The 20,011-nt window shown below is 41.6% G+C and overlaps 1 protein-coding gene across 2 annotated transcripts in view; it reads right to left on the bottom strand.

Moving 5' to 3' along the window:
• Positions 1 to 20,011, bottom strand: part of Fhip1a (FHF complex subunit HOOK interacting protein 1A) — a 202,380-nt gene that overhangs the window by 55,582 nt on the left and 126,787 nt on the right. For both annotated transcript variants that reach the window (XM_057757374.1, XM_057757373.1), the window contains 2 exons: positions 8,468 to 9,094; positions 1,544 to 1,702 (listed from right to left, as the gene is read on the bottom strand). In XM_057757374.1, coding sequence (XP_057613357.1) covers positions 1,544 to 1,702; positions 8,468 to 9,094 — 786 coding nt within the window. The remainder of the gene's footprint in view (positions 1 to 1,543; positions 1,703 to 8,467; positions 9,095 to 20,011) is intronic.

Here is a 20,011-nt window from a genome sequence, read left to right as displayed (position 1 = left end):
ATGTATAAATATTTATAAGTCCAAATGAATAAATCAGAAAGTATAATTCTTGCCCCTTAACTCCCTCGGGGCTCCATATCCACTCGGGCTACATTTTTAAGAGCGTAGCTATAGAAAATGATAATTAAATGTGCTTATTTTGCTAACAGAGAACTTTAAAGATATATTTCCTGGTGTTTATATTAGGGAGAAAAGAGCCTATAAAATGCTCTCATAAAAAGTGGACAGTCGTTCAAAAGCAGAAAACACTGCTGGTGGTACTGAGCTTCCCAAATTTGACTTTCAAAACACATGATAACATGGACAAACCTTTACTAATATTTTTTATAAGTAATCCTTTCAGGGGTTCCATAACCCAAAATCATTATTTAAATGTTTTAAAATAATGTTTGCCTTTAGTTTGAAATAAAGACATAATTTCCCCACTCTTCACCACTCCCTTCAGCTTTACTGAGAGAGGGGAGGGAGAGAGCTTCAGTCAAACAACGTAAAAAGCGGTTTCTAGGGAAGTAAGCCTAGCTGTTTAAATTACTGACAATCTCTCTGTACATCCCAAGAAGAGCTAATAGTAGTTCCATCATTTTTTATTCCCATACGTTTCTGCAAGAAAATGTTGATAGACTATAATATTAAAGGGAAAATAATTTAAAGTGTAATCCATTTATCTTAAATACAAATAAAACTTCCTTTGACTTAGCAATAAAAATGAGATGGGAACTAAAGTAATTTACTTTCACTTTCCACCAGAAGCTGTTTCTTTATTTGGTAGATAAACAGATTATAACTGACATTTCTCACCCTAAAAAAAAAATCACCATAAAACAAACCTGATTTCTTAATATATCCAATATTAAGGTAATATTTATGCTACATAGAAGAAATTTTGATGAAAACTTAGTACGCCCTTAAACATATATAAAATTGGATTTTTATTGAAAACAGTAACAAGAAATCCGACAGTAAAAATCTAATCAAAAAGCCAAATATACAAGAGTTCAGTGGCTGTTTTTTTCCCCTAAAGCGAGCCAATTTCAAAGCAAATTTAATTTGTGTAGCTAAGAAGATTGTTAACTTCTTCCAAATTCAATTGGGATAACAATATTCTTTATGTAGTGTGCACCATTAAGCAAAATAAAGTGTTTTCCTTGTAAGCTCCCAGGAAGACCTTGAAGTAAAAGGGTTATAATTTGGAGTACTTAAGCAGCCTAAAAATATCTATTTAATGAGCCAGCCTGTGAACTTATTTTTGATGGGTAAGTGGATAATCAAAACCGAATAACACTTTTTATAGAGAAAATAAAATCTTTCATTTGTTCTCAATTGAAATTTTCAGAAGTCTACCAAACGGTTTCACTCATTTCAGGATATTCAATGGGATTCAAGCAAAGCTTCATGATTCCACGAGCACGTCTCAAAATGGAAGAAGGGTTCATTTAGGAGAAATCTGAACGAGGAGGGGTGCTCACGCACGCGGATCCCCAGCACGTCTGGAGCTCTCAGCAGACTCCGGCCCACCAGGGCTTGCGCTGCTGCCAGGCAGTACCTGGATGACGGCGTTACAGAACTCCAGCGAGTTCATGAACTGCACGAGGGGGGGCAGCAGGAGCCAGTCGTCCTTCAGAAGGCAATGCCACTCCTCACCCTTTTCTTCCAGCTTCGTGGGCAGGGACGAGTACAGGCCACTGAGTCCAGTTGCAAGTACCTGCATTCAGAGAAAAAATAAAGTCTATAAACAGTCTTGTCGGAAGTCCCTGATCTATACCAAACAGCTCACAAGGATGCCTGTGTTACTGTCCAAAGACCAAACGCAGAGTAGCAAAAGAAGAAGGTAGCAACTAGTTAGGACGGTTTAATCCTGTTCTATGGATAGAATAAGGAGGCTATTCCCCAGCAGACAAGGCAAAAGCAGAGCTACTTAGCTACTAGTCAAGAGGCTGATGAGGGTGACGCATCTTTTATGTCAGGCACCATGATAAACCAGGAGAGAAGCAAGTGAGAAGGCAAGACACAAAGATGAACAAAATATGAGTCTCATACCCAAGAAATTCAGAGAAGGGATAAGCTCACAAGAAGCACGGTAGAGCACAACTTGGAGAGAACCAATAGAGAAGTGTGTCCGTGAGATTACTCCAGTCTAGGGGAGGCAGCCTTGGGTAGAGGGGGGGCCAGGACGGAAGGCTCCGAGTAGTTTTGTGAGAAAGACTGCTTGTTTGTCAAGGATCATGACTAACACTTACTAGCAAGTTTACATGGTAAAAAACACTTCCATACATATTAGTTCCTCCAACCATCACTAACAGTGTAACAGGAAGAAAGATCGGGCGGGGAGAAGAGCGGTCACTGAGATTTAGTGACAGAAGTTCAAACAGAGCTAATGTGAGTCCACACTGAACATCAGTGGAGTCTCAATGCAAAATGGATGAGGATTATCTAACCAAGACCTTAGGTTTTAAGTCAAAACCGGGATTTACTTTTTCCCTTTGCATCCAATTCTTAAAACTATGCTGACAGTATTTGGGCCTGGCAAGTAAGATTAAGGAATTTAAACTGTCAAGTTCTCCGACTTGATGATTAAGAAATGGCTTTTAAAGAGAAGTGTATAAAAGGATTCCAGGGCACTGCACAAAAGGCTCGGGAGACTCCTGGGTAGAGAGCCCTATGGACAGCTGTGTGGGTCTGATGCCTGCGAGAATGCTCTGGGCAGACGCGGCCAGCGAGAGCCATCGTGTGAAGGGGTCACTCAAGCATAAAACCAGAAAGAAATAGGAGAGGAAGACCGTGAAATGTAAAAACAAACAAACAAACAAACAAAAAACCCCACAGAGCCTGGCATGGGGAACAAAACACAGAGAAGCCTTGCAGCCAGAAATGTTAAAGTCCAGGGGGAAATGTCCATAGACCTACAGTTACCTCTCCTTTCACTTGGTGAGACCGTCACCTCTCTGGCATACACTAGCTTACGCTATGTCTTCTCTATCTCTCCTGATTTGACTGGTCACATCAATCTACACCGGAGATATGGTGATACAATCAGGTGTGTTGAGTCTCGACTGTGACCTTCCAAGAGTAACACAATGAATTCAGTGATAAGGGAGTGCACGAAGAGGCCTTAGCACAAGGAAACCCGAGGAAGCCTTAGGAGAAGCTAAGAGCTGAGATGTCATAGAATAAAGGACAATGGGAGGGCAGATGGACCATATCAACACTCTATATACACAGATATATTTCTTTGTTCTATTTCCTAATCACTTTTAGCCACTCATACATTAACTCACTCATTAATAAGAAAAATCCTGACTACTTAATTTCAGGTCTGGTGCTAAGTATAGGAAACAAAACAGTAAGCAAGATTGATCTTTTATCTCTTTAAAAATCAGGGCATCTGTGGTCCCCAAGGAAAATGCCCTCTATTTAAAGTACTTAACTCCTTGTCAGCATAACCATACAAATCACTTTAATACTAGTTTTGAGTGTGACCCAAATGAGTTGTCTGTTATAAATTAGAAACCTCTGGCAAAAGCATCTGCAGCCCAAAATCTTCCTAAGAAGAGAAGTCTAATCGATGCTACATTTTAAAAGTAAATTGCGTTTGCTAACTCATGCTAAATTAACCATAGAACAAAGACTTTAATTCTGTGTTCTCCTGATTTCTAAACCACTTTGAGACTCTGAAGATGAATTCATAAAGACAAGCTTAATTCATCTGACTAAAAAGCTGGGAATAACTATTCAGTATATCAATATAATTACAGCAACATTAATTTTCAAATTACATACATCAGTGGCAGTAATTAAAAATAACACACACCTTTTTAAGTGAGTTTTCCAAAAGGGCACGGCTGGGATGGGAACAGCAGTAAACCTGCCCAGACAGAAAGACACACCCCATGCAGACATGACAGCTGATAGGGTAGGGTGTCCCCACCACGTCCATGACATATATAAGACAGGGCTAGGAAATAGCCCAGCTATTTTCCTCAGAGTGAAAAGAAGAAAAAAAAAAGGAAAAAATATTTGGCAAAATAAAAAGCACTGCGCATTCTTCGGACAGGAGTGTGAGTCTTCACATCTATTAGCAACTGCATTTCCCTTCCAAGGTTCTGAGTTCAGATTCATTTATGTAGATTACACATGGTTCTAGAACATGGGCCATGCATAGGCAGGGAACAAGCCAGGCCAGTAAGAGACAGAGAGGCTAGCTTAGATCATAAACAGGACCCTCGAGAATTCGGAGGTGCCGAGGGAACAGGGCCAGAGGAAAGAAGTGGCAAGAGGAGGTGGGCAGGCGGTTCTTTTTTTAGTTTTGTTTTGTTTCTAGGTTCAAGAACATCAAGAGACATTTACTTTTAAATTTCACTGTGTAACTTGAAAATTAAATTATAAAAAGGTGCATTTATCTGCATTCAATGGCTAATTAAAAATAAGAGACTCATCTACTCAGACCACAAAATTGTAAAACATTATGTTTATTCTCAATACATTAAATATTAACCAAATACTTGCCACTCAGCATCTCCCTAAAGTACCCTTGAGTGACGTTATCATGGGTTAAGAGATGACCCCGCAGGTAAAGTTCTCACTCCACAAGCATGAACTTCCTGTTCTCTGATCTCCAGCACCCACATAAAAGCCAAGGAGGTGTGGTGGCTGCAACCCCAGAGCTCAGAAAGTGGAGCCAGGCCATCCCCAGAGCAAACTGGAGAGCTAGACTAGCCAAAATGGCAATCGCAAGCTTCAGTTCAAAGACTCTGTCTCGGTGGATGAGGTAGAGTGATCAGGGAAGAAAGCTGATATCAAGTATGTGTGTGTGCAAGTGTGTGCACACGTGTGCCTGCATGGTGTGTGTGTGTGTGTGTGTGTGTGTGTGTGTGTGTGCATGTGAAGGAAGGATTACCATATAGGGCCATATCCATAGCAACAGTGAAAAGCAGTAACTTCTTGACAGTCTTGTGTGGTTACGCTGCAACAAGCAGTTTTAGTATCAGACAAATGTGGTTTTGAGCCAGACTCTGCCATTAACTGGAAGTTGTCAAACTCTCTGAACTTAAAGGAGCTATTGTAAGGATTAAAGAAAATAACCCATGCAATATTAGAGCAATGGTTTGCACGTGGTGATGGAGGAAGGACAAGCCATGCACACAGCACCGAGCAAGCTAAAGTCAATCTTTAAACAGTTCATTTTAGCAGCTACGACAATTTTTAGCAGATGGCTTTGGTGGGAAGCTAGCAGCAAAACACCTGGTAGAGACCATTTGATACAGCTTGATACAGCTTGCCAAAATAAAAGGCCTCATAAATTCTGGATATGTGATAAAGAACTCCCTACCTGTGGCTCTGTACCTAAAGGTTACCTGCTCTGATTTGCATGGTTTGATTCATGTCTGCGAGGCTGTGTGCTCCTTGCCAACGTGTGACAAATGGTCTAAGTGTCTATGTTTGGTTAGAGAGAGAGAGAAGTGATCATTTAGTGCCCAGCCATTTGTTGGTACCAGATTGTTCTCTAGGGCATCTCTATTCTCCTTCTTTTCTTGAGAACCAAGAAATGAGAGAGCAGAACCAGTCAGCTCTTCCTATCAAGTCTAAAGACAAAAGTTTCCAAAAGGGGTCCAGTTTGCTAAGAGAGTCACTGGTCTTCCGACAGCCTGATGTTAACACACTTTGACAATCACACTAATTAGAGAAAGTTCTTTGTCAATTGTGGCCTTAGCTGGTTGGCTAATAGAGTATGCTTTTATCTGCAACATAAAGGGTTTTTTATTTTAATTATGTTGTCAGATGTAATTATGGAAAACTGGGTATAAATGAGATTATGGGCTCTATCCTGAGGGGCAACCTAACCCAAGAAACTTGTCTTCCATTCTAGCAAATGAGGTCAGCTGGCCATGCTGTTTTCCCTCCACTTTTAATGAACTGTATAACGTTTTAAAATGCATTTTTATAAAGGCAATCATTAGTGAAATCATCTCAAACGCAGTTAATGGAAATCTAAACATTAAAACTACACATTCTTCTCCCAATACAGCTGAATTTTTAGATTATGAAATATTACAGATAAGTAGAAAATGATAGACTTGAGAACCACCGCAATATTTATCAGGCGTTATCATTTTGCTACAGTTTCTTCAGAGTATTCTGCATGCTTTTCAAAAACTGGTGCAGCCGCAGGTGGGGCGTGGGCTGAGTGACAGAGTGCATGCATGAGGATCTGGGTTCAACCAATCCATGGTGCCAACAAAGAGAACAAACCCTGCTCCATTCCCACGGCCATCCTCTTCCTTTCTGCCTCCTCAAGGCTGACCCGAGTCCTGAAGTTAATACATATTCTTGTTCTTGGTTTTGTCTTTGTTTGGTCAGTTTTTGTTTGTTTGCTTGATCTGTTTTTTCCTTAAACTATGTGTGTGTCCAAAAAAAAAAAAGTACCATTTTAAAGCCTCATGTAAATTTTATGTAAATGTTAAAATGGTAGGTAGCACTTTGCTATTTATTCATTATGCAGCATGCTTTTAGATTTGTTGGTCTTCATACATGTAGGTGTAGCTACATACTAATAGACATTATCACGGTCTAATAATCTTTCATTTCATACATTTCAACTTTTATTTTCTTTAAATCACTGTTCAACTGAACATACCTGTGACAATATTTGTAAGTAAAGCTTCAGGGTCACACAATATGCAGCTATTTGATGTTAGTGATCATGACTATATTGCTTTCCTAAACATACATCAACTTATGTTCTCAGAAGTTCTTGTCTTTTCTGTATCTTGAAACACTTGGGCACATTACAGTTACTCAAATTCCACAGTCCAAAAAAGAATTCACTTTTGCTGTATATTCTGTGGCTTTGAGCAAATATACAATGGCATGCATCCATGCTAATGTTTTTCCTGCCTACTGTAGAAGATGCTTCTCTTTCTACTGATATCATAGAGGTTTTCTTTCTAGTGTATTCAGACAACACACGTCCTTTTCAGATTGTCTTCTTTCAATATAGTTGTATGTGCTTAAGGTTCCCATGGTCTTTTCATGTCTTGTTAGGTCATTTCAATATTGGATGGATCAGTTTTTATTCACCTAGTAAGGGTGCCATCTTGGTTGCTTATACAATTAAAACTATGAATAAAGTCACTAGAAAGATCCATGTTCAGGTTTTTGTATGTAAGTTTTAACTCCTTGGTATAATACCAAGGAAAGCATATGATAAAAAGAATGTTTTATAAGAAACTGTCAGGACTGGAAAGATAGCCCAGTGTTTAAGAACATTGAATGGTTAGATTCCCAGAACCAACAGGGTGATTCACGACCCCTGTAATTTCAGTTCTAGAGGACTGAATGCTGTCTTCTGATTTCCACAGGCACCTCGTGCAAGCACAGACACACATGCAGGCAAAATACTCATATATGTGAAAATGAATACATAAATAAACCACTTTAAAAAGAAAACTATCAATCTTCCTCCAAAGTAGCTGCACCAATTTGCATCCCCACCAGTAATTAAAATGAATTCCTATTTCCACATCCTTGCCTGCACTTGGTGTTGTCCGTAGGTTCTGTGAACACTGGCGGCAAGTGAACCCCTCTTTATGAGCATCATATCCCCATGCTAAGCAGACATGCCCACCCACCACATATATTTCTAAATGTCCTCTAGGGAGTATGTTTCTCCTGGTCTAAAATCACCCATATGATGTTTACTAGCAATAACAAAATATCTCATCTATCCATAGCAACTTGCCTTGCCTTGTCCAACAAAACTCACCAGGGCTCTCCTAGCTATTCCATGTACGTAAGGACTGATAGAAAAATAGACAACAGCAACGTTCACTGAGCTTAGGAAGCATTGATAGCTATTGCCCAACCAACATAACACCCAGATCACTCAGAGACCTACGAAGCCCTGAAAATTACATACTGTTCCCATCTTTTCCTGGTGCTGAGCATTGGCTACTCCAATACATACCATTTTGGTTTCATGCCATGGATTAAGAAACTATACAAAGTAGAGAATTTTTTGTTACTGCAAATACATATTCGTTTTTCAATAAAAATCAACGCTCTAGACCTACACTTACAGTCGTTATCTTGCTGAGAAACAAATTAATTTATAAAAGTAGCTGTTAGGGGTCTTACCACATGCCTTGACTCAGCGGAGCAAAGTCAACCTGAAAGGTTGTGAATTTTAAAAGTGCAGGCTTTACCAACCTCTATGCATATACTCTACAAAGAAATAAAACATCTTCCCAACACGATAAAAATGAATTAAGAAATGGTCACAGGTCTAGAGGTAAATTTTGAGCTGCTACTGCTCAGCCAAATTTTAGCACTGAAACTTAGATACCTCTGCTGTCACCAAGAAAGTTCCTCTTAACGTCTTTCCATGGAAGGTACAACTTCAAATAAATGGAACAAAGGCATTTGCTATTGGCACATGAGCTGGAAGGAAAGCACAGCAAGGGAGGGGACTTACTGGACAGAAGTAGGTGTTCTCCACAATGTGATTGGCCACCATGCTGTTCTCCGCGGAGAGAGACATGATGAACAGCAAAGCATCCCGAGCTTGCTGGCCTACTGTGCCCTCTCGATGAATGAAGGGTATCAGAAGAGAGAAGATGAGGAAGTTGGCGGCCCCTTGGTCCTCACTGGTGTGGAAGAAGAGTTCCAGAATGGATGGGTCTTTGGCAAGGATGGAGCAGAGCTGGTTGAGCAGGACGACCAGCTTTCCCTCCACGGCTGGGGTGGTTGTCCCCGAACAGGAGCTCAGCAGCATCATCAGGGGCTTCAGGATGGGCTTATGGTGCAGCAGGGGCTGGTACGACTGCGTGACCAGCATCTCGTACATCTTCAGCTGCTCCAGTTTGGTTTCGTCGGTGAATTCCCGCCTCAGGCTCCAGAGGAAAAGCTTTTCCATGATGTTCTCACAGACCACAAACTCCAGAATTGGCCCCATGGCAGCATCCTTGGCTTGTTCTTCAATGAGCAAGAACAGCATGTGTTCCACATAGTTCTGCACAGCGCTGGCCTCATCTGGAGGGATCGATCCATATTTTGCCTGGATGTTCTTCAAGGGGTCATGCTTCTCTAAGATCTTCACAACCTGCAACATATCAACCACCTGTCATCCGCTGCCGCTCACCATAATTCCCCAAAACATACTGTTTTTAACCAGATTGGCACAAAAACACAGGAGCCATTGGATGCAAAGTACCTACAGCTATCAAATATGCTAAAAGTACAAACATTAAGAAAAGCAAAAAATGCAAAAATGGTAAGTACTTTTGTGTTCAAAGAGAAAAAAACAAGTCACTTTTCATCTAAACTATCGATAACACAACACTGCCTTTTAAGTTTCAAATGCATTAAACAAGTAAAAAGAAACCTGGCTACCCATATTCTCCCTTAAAACAATTGTTCTGAAGACTTCTGCAGAGCAATGGAAGTCCTTATGTGCTCTTGGCAAACGCTATGCCTCCCTTCTCCACTTGGAGGGGCACAGCAATAGGAACGCTGAGAGGAAAGTGAGAAACTGCAGGCTAGGACAAGTAGAATCAATTTAACAGAGGCACAGACACAAGAACCAAAATCTGGAGTATGAGCATCTTGTTCTTTAAGCCAAAATAAATAAACAAGCAAACAAATAAATAAATGCCTTTCTGAGGTAATCAATTACAAAATAAATTTCTTAAGTTTGGAGTGATATTGTGGTAAAAGTAGTCAATGAAACAAAGTTAGGCACTGCCTAACACATGGCTAAGGTAGATACATTTTGTTCAGTATCCGGATAGGTCACCCCACATCCTGGTCTGTCTCCCTTCCTTCCCAGTTTCTGACCTCGCTCTGCCCACTGATACTTCTACTTGGGCGCCTGGAAATTTGAGCCATTTTATATCTTAATTTCCATTTACCTCAGTGACATGGGCGTCTATGATAACCCATCCACTTTCCTCCCTTTAAAACACTGCACCTGGTATTTTTAAACCACCCAACATTTTATTAGCGACTGTCTTTGCTTCTGTTTGCCTTTCTGAACAGCATCTAACGCAATATTTGCCTTCGGCGGTTCCCTCCTGGCCCAGTTCTATGATGTGTTGCTGCATGTTATGTATTTAAGTAACAGGTTTTTTGTTTTTTTGAGTTGTTGGGGAAGCTGGCAAATATACAATGTCATGTCAGCATGCATGAGCAATCGGGGAAATTATTTCTCAAGAAAACGTCTTCATTTCTCATCTGTCAAAATCGTGAGAAAGGAATCTTTGTGGACCAGGTGAGTATATCCTGACAGAATGGATGCATTTCCACTCTATCTGTGATCTCTGTCAATTTTCATCACAAAGCTGATAATACTCTTTCACAGAGGGAAAAGTGACCCCAACACTTGAGCTGACATTTTTTCACAAGGAAAAGCACTTCTTGAACAGCTACCCAAATGATATAAGGCCCATGGACTGGTGACCACAAGGCGGCCACTGGACATTCTCTGCCACAAACCTCCTGAGAGCACTTGGTGTCCTACACAGTCTCGGGTGCTGCAGAATTTCCTGCAGGCCCACTGAACTCACATGAAAACATCTGCAGAGAGGAGCACAGTAACACACTGGTCCTGAAGGGGCTTTTACTTCAACACCATACTTTCTCCAGCCCCCAAAGTCCCTAACCTGAAGGTTTTGCCTTCTCAAGAACGAACTGACTTGTGCTTTGTCGGTGCTGATTTCAAAGTCTACCTGTGAGGACTTATTTACAGCTAGGCCTCCAGGTAAAATGTGGTTACATTTCCCACTCTGTTCAGACCGTGCCAACTGCCTAAGACTGAGACTGCTTTATAGACAGGTAGCAGCATGCCAAATCACCTCAGCCTTCCTAAAAAATAATCCAGCAATGTGTAACAACAGTTATGAAATTGTTCTTGCCCTCAGACTAATCTGAGTTGAGGGGAACTGCCTAAAATGTTTGTGTCAACATTCTTTTCCAATAATGAGAAATAGAAACACTATTGACCTGGACGATCAAGAATAAGAGAATTATAAACAAAACATACCACCATACAATATAACTACTGTTACACAACTGAATCATATTATCATATACTAATTACTTTCCTATATGTATAAACATATATCTGTATATACATATGTGTACATATATGTATATATAAGTATATACGTAAATAATTTGCTAAAAGGAAACACAGGGGCTAGAGAGATGGCTCATCAGTTTAGAGCACTGGCTGCTCTTGCAAAGGATCCAGTTCAGGGATGGAGGGGGGAGGACCTTGGACTTCACACAGGGCAGGGTACCCTGCCCTCTCTTAGGACTGGAAGGGGAGGGGTGAGGGTAAGTGGGGGAGCGGGAGGGAAATGGGAGGAGGGTAGGAAGTAGAAATTTTGAATGATATTATTTATAAAGAAATAAGTTTTAAAAAAAGGATCCAGTTCAGATCTTTAAATTCACATAGCAGTTCAAAGCCCCCTGTAACTCAAGTTATTAAAAACCCAATTCTCTAGAATGCCTAAGCAATATAAATTTATAGATATACACTTATGCTATACATATTTAATCAAATACTTATTGTGTATCTAATATATATATGTAATATTCAGCAAAACAATTCATATGACCACAAATCATGTTTTTCTCATTCATTAACTTGTTTTTATATGTATTATTGATTCCAAGAATTCTATTACTAAGCTTCATTTCCAGACCTATTGGAAAATATCTTTAAAGAAGAACAAAGCTGGAAATCATGGTGCACACCTTTAATCCCAGCGCTTTGGAGGTGAAGGCGGGTGGATCTCTGTGAGTTCAAGGCTGGCAGGGTCTACACAGTGAGTTCCAAATTAGCCAGGGCTACATAAAGAGACCCAGTCTCTGAGAGGGAAGAAGGGAGGGAGGGAGGGGCAGAGGGAGGGAAGCAGGGAGGGAGGGAGGAGGAAGAGAACGAGAGCTGTATGACAGAATAAACCCTGTATAGCCACTTTTAGTTTTATAATTTATGTTTTAAAATATGTGTCTGTGCAGGTGTGTGAATGTGCAAGCTGGTACCTGTGGTGGTCAGAAGGTGTCACATCCCCTAGAGCCAAAGTTACGGGCACTTGTGAGCTACCTGATGGGGGTACTGGCAACTGAATTCTGGTCCTCTGCAAGAGCAGCATGTGCTCTTAAACATGGAGCCATTGCTAGCCCATTCAGCAGTTTTTAAAACTAAGTAAGTCAGCTCTCCTTAGTGCAGTCCCTTTCTACAGCCTTCTGGGTAAGTGGGCAGAGAAACCAGAGAGCAGAATTTTAATAATCCCCGAGATAAAAGGTTTGCTGACACCCTGGACCCCCTTTCCTCGCCTGCACTTCTTGCCTGTAGTCTCACTGCACTGGAAATGGGCGCTTTATAACCAAGGCCGTGAGTCACAGGGTGCCCAAGCTTAGCAAGTGCTGGCTGCCTTTGTGCCCATGATTTACAAATGCTGAGTCTTGCTTTTCAGGAGGCGTTTCCCAGGCTCCCTCTTCTTCCCTTCCCTGCCAGCAGACAAAGCTTTAACTGGCGTTTCAGGTGGGTTCCGAGGCCACACCTGGGGCTGGCTCAGACCATAGCAGGAGCCTTAGAAACATCCGAGCAGGAACTCAGGTGCACTGAGATGCCAACGAGCTCCTGTCCAAATGGCACCACTGTCCTCTCAGTGCCCTAGGGTGACCCCTGGTGTGATCTGGACTCGCCTTATCTTTCCCATGTGTGCCTTTCTGTCACACCCTGGCTACCAAACCCTCACATTCTTGCTTCCAGTTTCTCTGCTTCCTGCCTAGTTTTACCTACTGTTCCGACTCTAACCTTCTAGACTGGCGGGTGGTGAGGCTGCATACGGTGCCTCCTACAGGCTCAGCCCTTGCTGTGACTATCTGCTATGTTACCCAACCAAGCCTCTTCTCAGGCGTTGGCCATCAGTCCTGGGGAAGAGAAAACTCAGCTAATAAGGCTGGAAGAGCCATAGCAGGAGAGAGGCTAAAAGCAAACAAAGTATACTTTGTAAACATCTCATTTACCAAACTAGTCCACTATATTAAGCTGAAAACCATATTTAATAAACTAGCACATGGTAAAAGCCCACATTCATGAAGTAAACCAGCTCAGTTAATAATAATAAGTGTATTGATCATAACTAGACATGTTTTTCATCGCTAGAGGGCATGTGCCAGTAGTCTCACTGCATGGGAAATGGGCATGTTATAACCAAGGCCGTGAGTCACAGGGTGCCCAAGCTTAGCAAGTGCTGGCTGCCTTTGTGCCCATGATTACAAAACAGGTATATTATATATATAATATATAATTTAAAAGTAAACACAAAATGAGCAATATAAATAGTGGCTTTCAAATTACCATCAGATCAAAACAGTTAAATTCAACCTAATTTCAAAGTCATTTGACCTTTAGATAGCAGTGCTACTAAGGATAAAATTTTAAAATAGCCTATTTCTTACAGGAGGACTATCGGGTGTCCCTACCCTTGGTCTCTAATATGACTTCATCTGTCAGTGATAATGGGCCTAAATGTTAAAGTGATAAATTCTAAAAGGAAACAATGGAAAAGGTACACATTAATCACATAATTCCACCTCGCGCTAACACAAGTGTTTCTCTGTCAGGAGATCTGCTTCAGCCCGATCTTCCATTGCTCTCTGCCTCTGACACAGGGAATCACGCCACTTTGGCTAGAGTTGCCTATTTCAAGAAAGCCACATGAGGAAGACCCACAATTCCAAACCCTTTGGAATGCTAATCTAAAGTGATGGTTATGGAAAAACTCAAGTTACTAAGCGACATTTTCCATTACACAGAAAGGGAGGGAGGATTTAACTGGCATGGGCCAAATTATACTGTATCTACCAAATAATGACAAGAGAAGTTAAGTTTCCACTGTCTCCTCATCATTCCTTAATGACTGAGCCTTTCCACTTGGAACATCCCTTGAGTACCTGTCTCTATAGGTCTTACCAGGGGCAAGCCAGCTGACCACATAAATGCCTGCCCTCCTTCCAGCCTGCCTGCTTGCTTGCTTGATTGATTTCTTCCTTTCCTTCTTTCCTCCCTCCCTTCCTCTCTCCTTCCTTCCTTTCCTTCCTTTCTTCCTTCCCTCCTCCCTCCCTCGTGCTCTCCTTCCTTCTTTCATTTCTTTCTTTCTTTCCTTCCTTCCTCCTTCCTTTCTCTCTCCCTCCTTTCCTCCCTCCCTCCTCCCTTCCTTCTTTCCCCCCTCCTTTGCCCCACTCCCTCTCTCCTTCCTTCCTGTCTGTCTGCCTTCCCTTCTTTTCAGAACTAGAGATTGAACTCAGGCCCTGCCTTGCACTGGACAAGCAAGCGCTCTACCAATAAAGCTATGACCTCAATTTTTTTTGTTTTATTGTTGCTGCTATTTGTTTGCTTTGGCTTTTAAGACAGAATCTAAATTGCCTGGGGTGACCTTGAACTTGCTATGTAGCCCAGGATTCTCTTGAATTTGCAGTCTTCTTGAATAGTTGGAATTACAAGCATGTACCATCATGCTTGACTTTAATTTTTCTAATATTAAAACTATAATCCCCTTGTAAAATGTGCTTACTTAATCCACTTGCATAAAATCAACTCCAGTCAGAAGCTGCACAGACTTGTATGAATCTAGGTTTTTAAAACACGATAAAGGCAGGGTTTGGTAGTAACACCTATAATCCCAACACTTTATTAGAGGCAGAAGGACCAAGAGTTCAAAGCCAATGTGAGCTCTATGAGACCTTGCTCAAAAATCAAAAAGGGGAAACTGTTAATACTGTGTTGCTAAGCAGATATAAAGTGCCTGCCAATGCTTTCTAATTATTTATGCCACTGCCAGTTTTTTTTTTTACAGGGGTCAGTAGGAGTGGGAGGAGAACAAAACAGGGCAGTGAGAGGTGAATATGATTAAAAACATATTACATCTATGAAAATATAACGAAATTCATTACTATGTATAATTAATAACACTGTCTTAGAGTGTCTGTTGCAGTAAAAAAACAAACAAACAAAACAACAACAACAACTACCATGGAAAAGGGTTCTTTCTTCTTACAGTGTGTGGTACATTATCCATCATCCAAAGTCAGGGAAGGAAGTCAAGGCAGGAACCTGAAGGTGGGAGCTGATGCAGAGCCATGCGGGAACACAGCTTACTGACTTGCTCTACATGGCTTGCTCAGCCTGCTTTCTTATACAGCCTAGGACTAGGACCAAGAGTAGTATGACCCATAATGAGAGAGCCTTCCTGCACCAATCGCTAATTAGAAAAGACACTAGAGTTGCCCACACACAAGTCTCGCAGAGGCATTTTCTCAATTGCAAGGTCCTCTTCCCAATATCTCTAACTTGTGTCAAGTTCATAATAACCCAGCCAGGACTCTTCATAACAAAGCCCCCCTTTTCAAAGATAAATAAGTGATATGAAAAGAACATAGGAAGGAGGATCTAAGTGAAAATGCTGAACGGAGCGTTAGCCTCAGCCGTATCACAGATCAGACACTTTAGAGAGTACACAACAGGAGAGCGGCCAACATTGTAGCAGGCTCATCCTCTTTAGGGTCTCCCAGGAGCACCAGCTGATGGCACTCTCGTAAGAACCATGGATTTCTTCCACTTTCAGCTGTCACGTTTAAGGCCACTTGTAAAGCTGGAAAGAGACATAAGTGCTTAAAGTGTTGGCGGACATCAATTTTCTAAGATATTCAGAAGATTAATTGGAGCTTTCGAAGCTTTCCACATCCCCAAGGCTTTCAGTGTCCTCTGTCATTTAGTCTGCGACAAGATGCAAACCAAAAGCAAGCCAAACAGAGCAAGGAAATAAAAATGCAAATACGCATGCCAGATCCATGCATCATGTCCTATATTCTCTTAGATTCGAGGTACTCAGAGTGCTACACTGTACTCGCCCTAAAACCCAGCCTCTAGTTTTCACTGCTGTGGAAAGGTGTTTAACATAAACAATCTACAGGCCTCCATCTTTTTTTCTCACTGCCATCCCATCCTGAGATAAAAAAACCACTGTTCTTTCTTCTTCAATGTCATTACTGTCACAAGGTCCTGATGTTTCCTTGCTTGCTTTTGCACAGGGTTTCACTATTAGTCCAGGCTGGCCTTAAATTCACGATCCTCCTGCCTCAGACATTCAAGGGCTAGCATTGTAGACAGGTACTGTCATGCCCAGCTTTCTCTAATATTTTGTTTGTTTGTTTGTTTTATTTGGTTTTGTTTTTGTTGAGACAGGGTTTCTCTGCCTAACAGCCCTAGATGTCTTATACTAGATCTTGTAGACTAGGCTGGCCTTGAACTCACAGAGATCCGCCTGTCTCTGCTTCCCAAATGCTGGGATTCGCGCCACCACTGCCCGACTGCTTTCTCTAATTTTTAAAAAATAATTTTCTCTGTATATAATAGAGAATGGTCCATATAGTCACAAATTATAAATAAATGCTATGAAATAAACAAAATAATCTCGAAAAACAGCTTTTTTGGAATATAAAATTTTTGGTAAAAAGAAGACCTACGTTATTTTTAGATGAATATAAATGAATTTTTTTGTTTTGTTGTTTATTTTTTGAGACAGGGCCTTGCTATGTAGACCAATCTAGCCTGGAACTCACTAAATAGCCTAGTCTGACTCTGAACTCTTGATCTTCCTGCTTTTGAGGCCAAAGTACTAAAAATACCGACACAGGCATCAACCTCCTTGCCTAGCTTCTTCCAATTGCTTCTTTCCTCTGCTCTCCTGCTTAAAAAAAGTAAGGACACAGTGACTATTACAAGGTCCATGTAGTCACAAAGTATAAGCGTGTCATGGAAAGTAACCAATAGGTAGGTGGTATAATTCACCAGCCAGTCTACTTGAACAATTTATTATTCGATAAGCCAGTGATCCCTTCCATTTGAACCCTCTTCCATTCTGAAAATGCGAAGATAGTGACGAGATAAAAAGCAATAACCTGCCATATTATAAGTTGTTTTTGCAAATGACAATAGAAATCTATCACAGAGTTCGAGGCCAGCCTGGTCTACAAGAGCTAGTTCCGGGACAGGCACCAAAGCTACAGAGAAACCCTGTCTTGAAAAACCAAAAAAAAAAAAAAAAAAAAAAAAAAAAAGAAAGAAAGAAAGAAAGAAATCTATCACAGGTACATATTCATCCTTACCCCTAAAGGCAAGTTCAAAGATCTTAGAAGCATATTATACAGAGGTTTAAAGTTAGTGTGTGTTTAAAGTGGCTTCCTAAATTGCCTGGATCTTCTAAGGTCACGTTTCTTATTCCTCCTTGCTGTTCAGCAGTTTGTTGACTGATGTCATACTACATTATGTCATACTCTGTTATGGGCTCTAGAAACACAAATACATCGCTGAAAGCCTCTGATACTCAGGAGCTTCTCAATGATGTTGGGGAGAAGCTACATGTACCGTTGTAAGATAAGGAGTTTGATGGAACAGGAGAAGAGAGCGTGTGGCGACGGTGAGCACAGAGAGAAAACATGAGAGAGAGCTGAGAGAGTGTCTGGAGGAAATGACATCCCAAATGTGTCCTGTAGGAGCAGCATTTCACCAGATGGAGGAGCACTCAAGCAGAAAGAGCAGCAAGCACTTCATGCACAGAGGCATGGGACGACTGGACAATTGCTAGGGATGATGGTGGACACGCATGCCAAGCAGTCTCAGAAGCTAGGATCTAAGGAACTGTCTGTGCCATCCTGGCTTGTGGGTGGGCTTATGCCATTGGAACGTCCAACTAGATAGATCTATAACAGATAGATCTGAATCTTAGGTTTATTATTCTGGTGGCTTAAGCTACAAGATGACCACTCAAGAAGGTGAGAGGAAGCATGGGCCAGGCCAGCTTCCTAAACCTACCTCCTCCAAAGTCACTATTAGGAAGGTTACTCCTGCGTATCTACAGAGTACCCTTCTATCATGACATCATGGACGGGGTGGGGGGGGGTTGGAAATTCAAGTATACTACCAGGCCACTTAAGATATCACCCATGGAATGATGGACTGCCTTAGATATAACCCAAGTTAGTTATAGAGCTAGCTGCCCTGGACAGTAGAGGCCAAGATAGAAAGCAGAAACCCTTCTCTCTCCGTCCATGTTAGTTCTGTAACTCAAGCTCTGGTGTAGAAGCGACTCATAAATAGTATACCAGAGGCTGTCAAATGCATGTCAGTGATGTTGAATTTATACCGAAGTAGCCTAACAAAGATGAATTCTAGATAGCACAGACTTTTGCTGCCTTCATTTTCCCTAATTTATGGTCTACAAAGGTATTGTTCTGAGCCGTGAATGGCACACTCCGATAAATACCATGTGGCTGTGCAGTCCTGACCCTGCCACATTTCCTAGAGGCCTCTCCGGTTGCCTTGGTTACCTCAGGGGAGTTGGGGGCTGTGTCACAGAAGGCACAGAGGTACATATACCGCAGATGAGATTGTTTCCCCTGAGTGTGCCATTAGCTACCCCAGCAGAAGTCACGGTGAAGAGCCAAGTCCAGGGATGGATTATTTCCCCTAAGTGTGCCGTTAGCCACCCCAGCAGAAGTCACGGTGAAGAGCCAAGTCCAGGGACAGATGCACAACCCAGTCCTGACAGCTGAGGGATTCACTTGCAGCTCACATCTCTGCCTTGCCCTCAATTTTTGCCTTCCCCACCTTCTTTCTCACCAACAAAAAAGTCAAAACTGAGCATTCCTCACCAATATCCCTCTTAAAATGTTCCCTTCCTCTGACATGAAAACTTTTCCACAGCCAAACTGTCCAAACTACAACTTTCTTCACCACTCACACTCATAGCAACCCCTTTTCTTGACTTAATTCCTGTAGCTGTCCCACCGAGGATGCTCCAGGGATGTCCTCGATCTGTTGGCTAACTCAACCTCTAAGGGAAAATAGCTACTTAGATACCCACGTGCATCTATTTCTCAACCAATATTATCATTCATACAGTTGATAGGAAGACCCACAGAGTCTCCGTAGACAGAAACTGAGGGCATTTTCCAGATTTATTTAGAAGGAAAAGCTAAGTCTAAAGAGATTAATAAAAAGGGTCTTTTATTTCATTCTTAAAAAGAAACCCAACTAAAGTTGAGGAAATGTCTGAACTATCATAAGACATGCTCACTTTATAAAGGGAATTGTTTAATGACTAACATCATTTCCTCTGACAAGATATTCTCATCTTCAGCTCAATATATTTCAAGAGGAGGGTGCTAAGCAGCTGCATGGTGCCTCCGATAACCCCAGTATCTGATAATGCTGAAGTCATTCATAGCAGACATGGAACTGACTAATAGGATTCTGGGGCTAATATTTATTCTCAACAACGTGAAAAGAAGATGGACACATTCCTCACACAGGACATTCTAGCAGCACTCCGGCTGCTCTTTGGAGAAAGAGACCAGATTGAGCAGGACAGATGATCTACCTACACAGAGTCACAAGGTCAGTGATGTATCTGTGTTTTTCAGAGCAGCGCAGAAAGCCAAATGGATCCCATTACAGTAACCAGAAGGAGTACACACACACAGTGGGCCTCAGAGCAGAGATTCCACATTTCAAAGGGACACTCCATCAGCCAAATGAATGGTAAGCTGGAAATCCAGTCAAGAGAATGGACATAATTAAGTAAATAAAATAGACAAGTATGCAGTAATACATAGATACATTGTATATGGGATAAGTACAGAATGATATATGGTTCAAACAGGTAAAGATAGAAATAGGTCTTCTGAGGACTGCCGGTCACAACTCTCAGGATCCACTAGCCGACTCTAAAGCCATTGCTTTAAAATGCTTTAAAAAGTACAAGGACAAGGGCACGGGGTTTTGATCCTACTTCATGTTCTGGCTTTGTGGGAGCCTAGACAGTTTGGATGTTCACCTTCCTAGATCTGGATGGAGTGGGGAGGACCTTGGACTTTCCACAGGGCAGGGAACCCTGACTGCTCTTGGGGCTGGAGAGGGAAGAGAAGAGGAGTGGGGGGAGGGGGA

The sequence above is a fragment of the Chionomys nivalis genome, chromosome 24 (assembly GCF_950005125.1).
Source record: "Chionomys nivalis chromosome 24, mChiNiv1.1, whole genome shotgun sequence".
Taxonomy (NCBI): Eukaryota; Metazoa; Chordata; class Mammalia; order Rodentia; family Cricetidae; genus Chionomys; species Chionomys nivalis.
The sequence above is the reverse complement of the archived record's forward strand: the minus strand, read 5'-3'. Positions and strand labels throughout refer to the sequence as shown.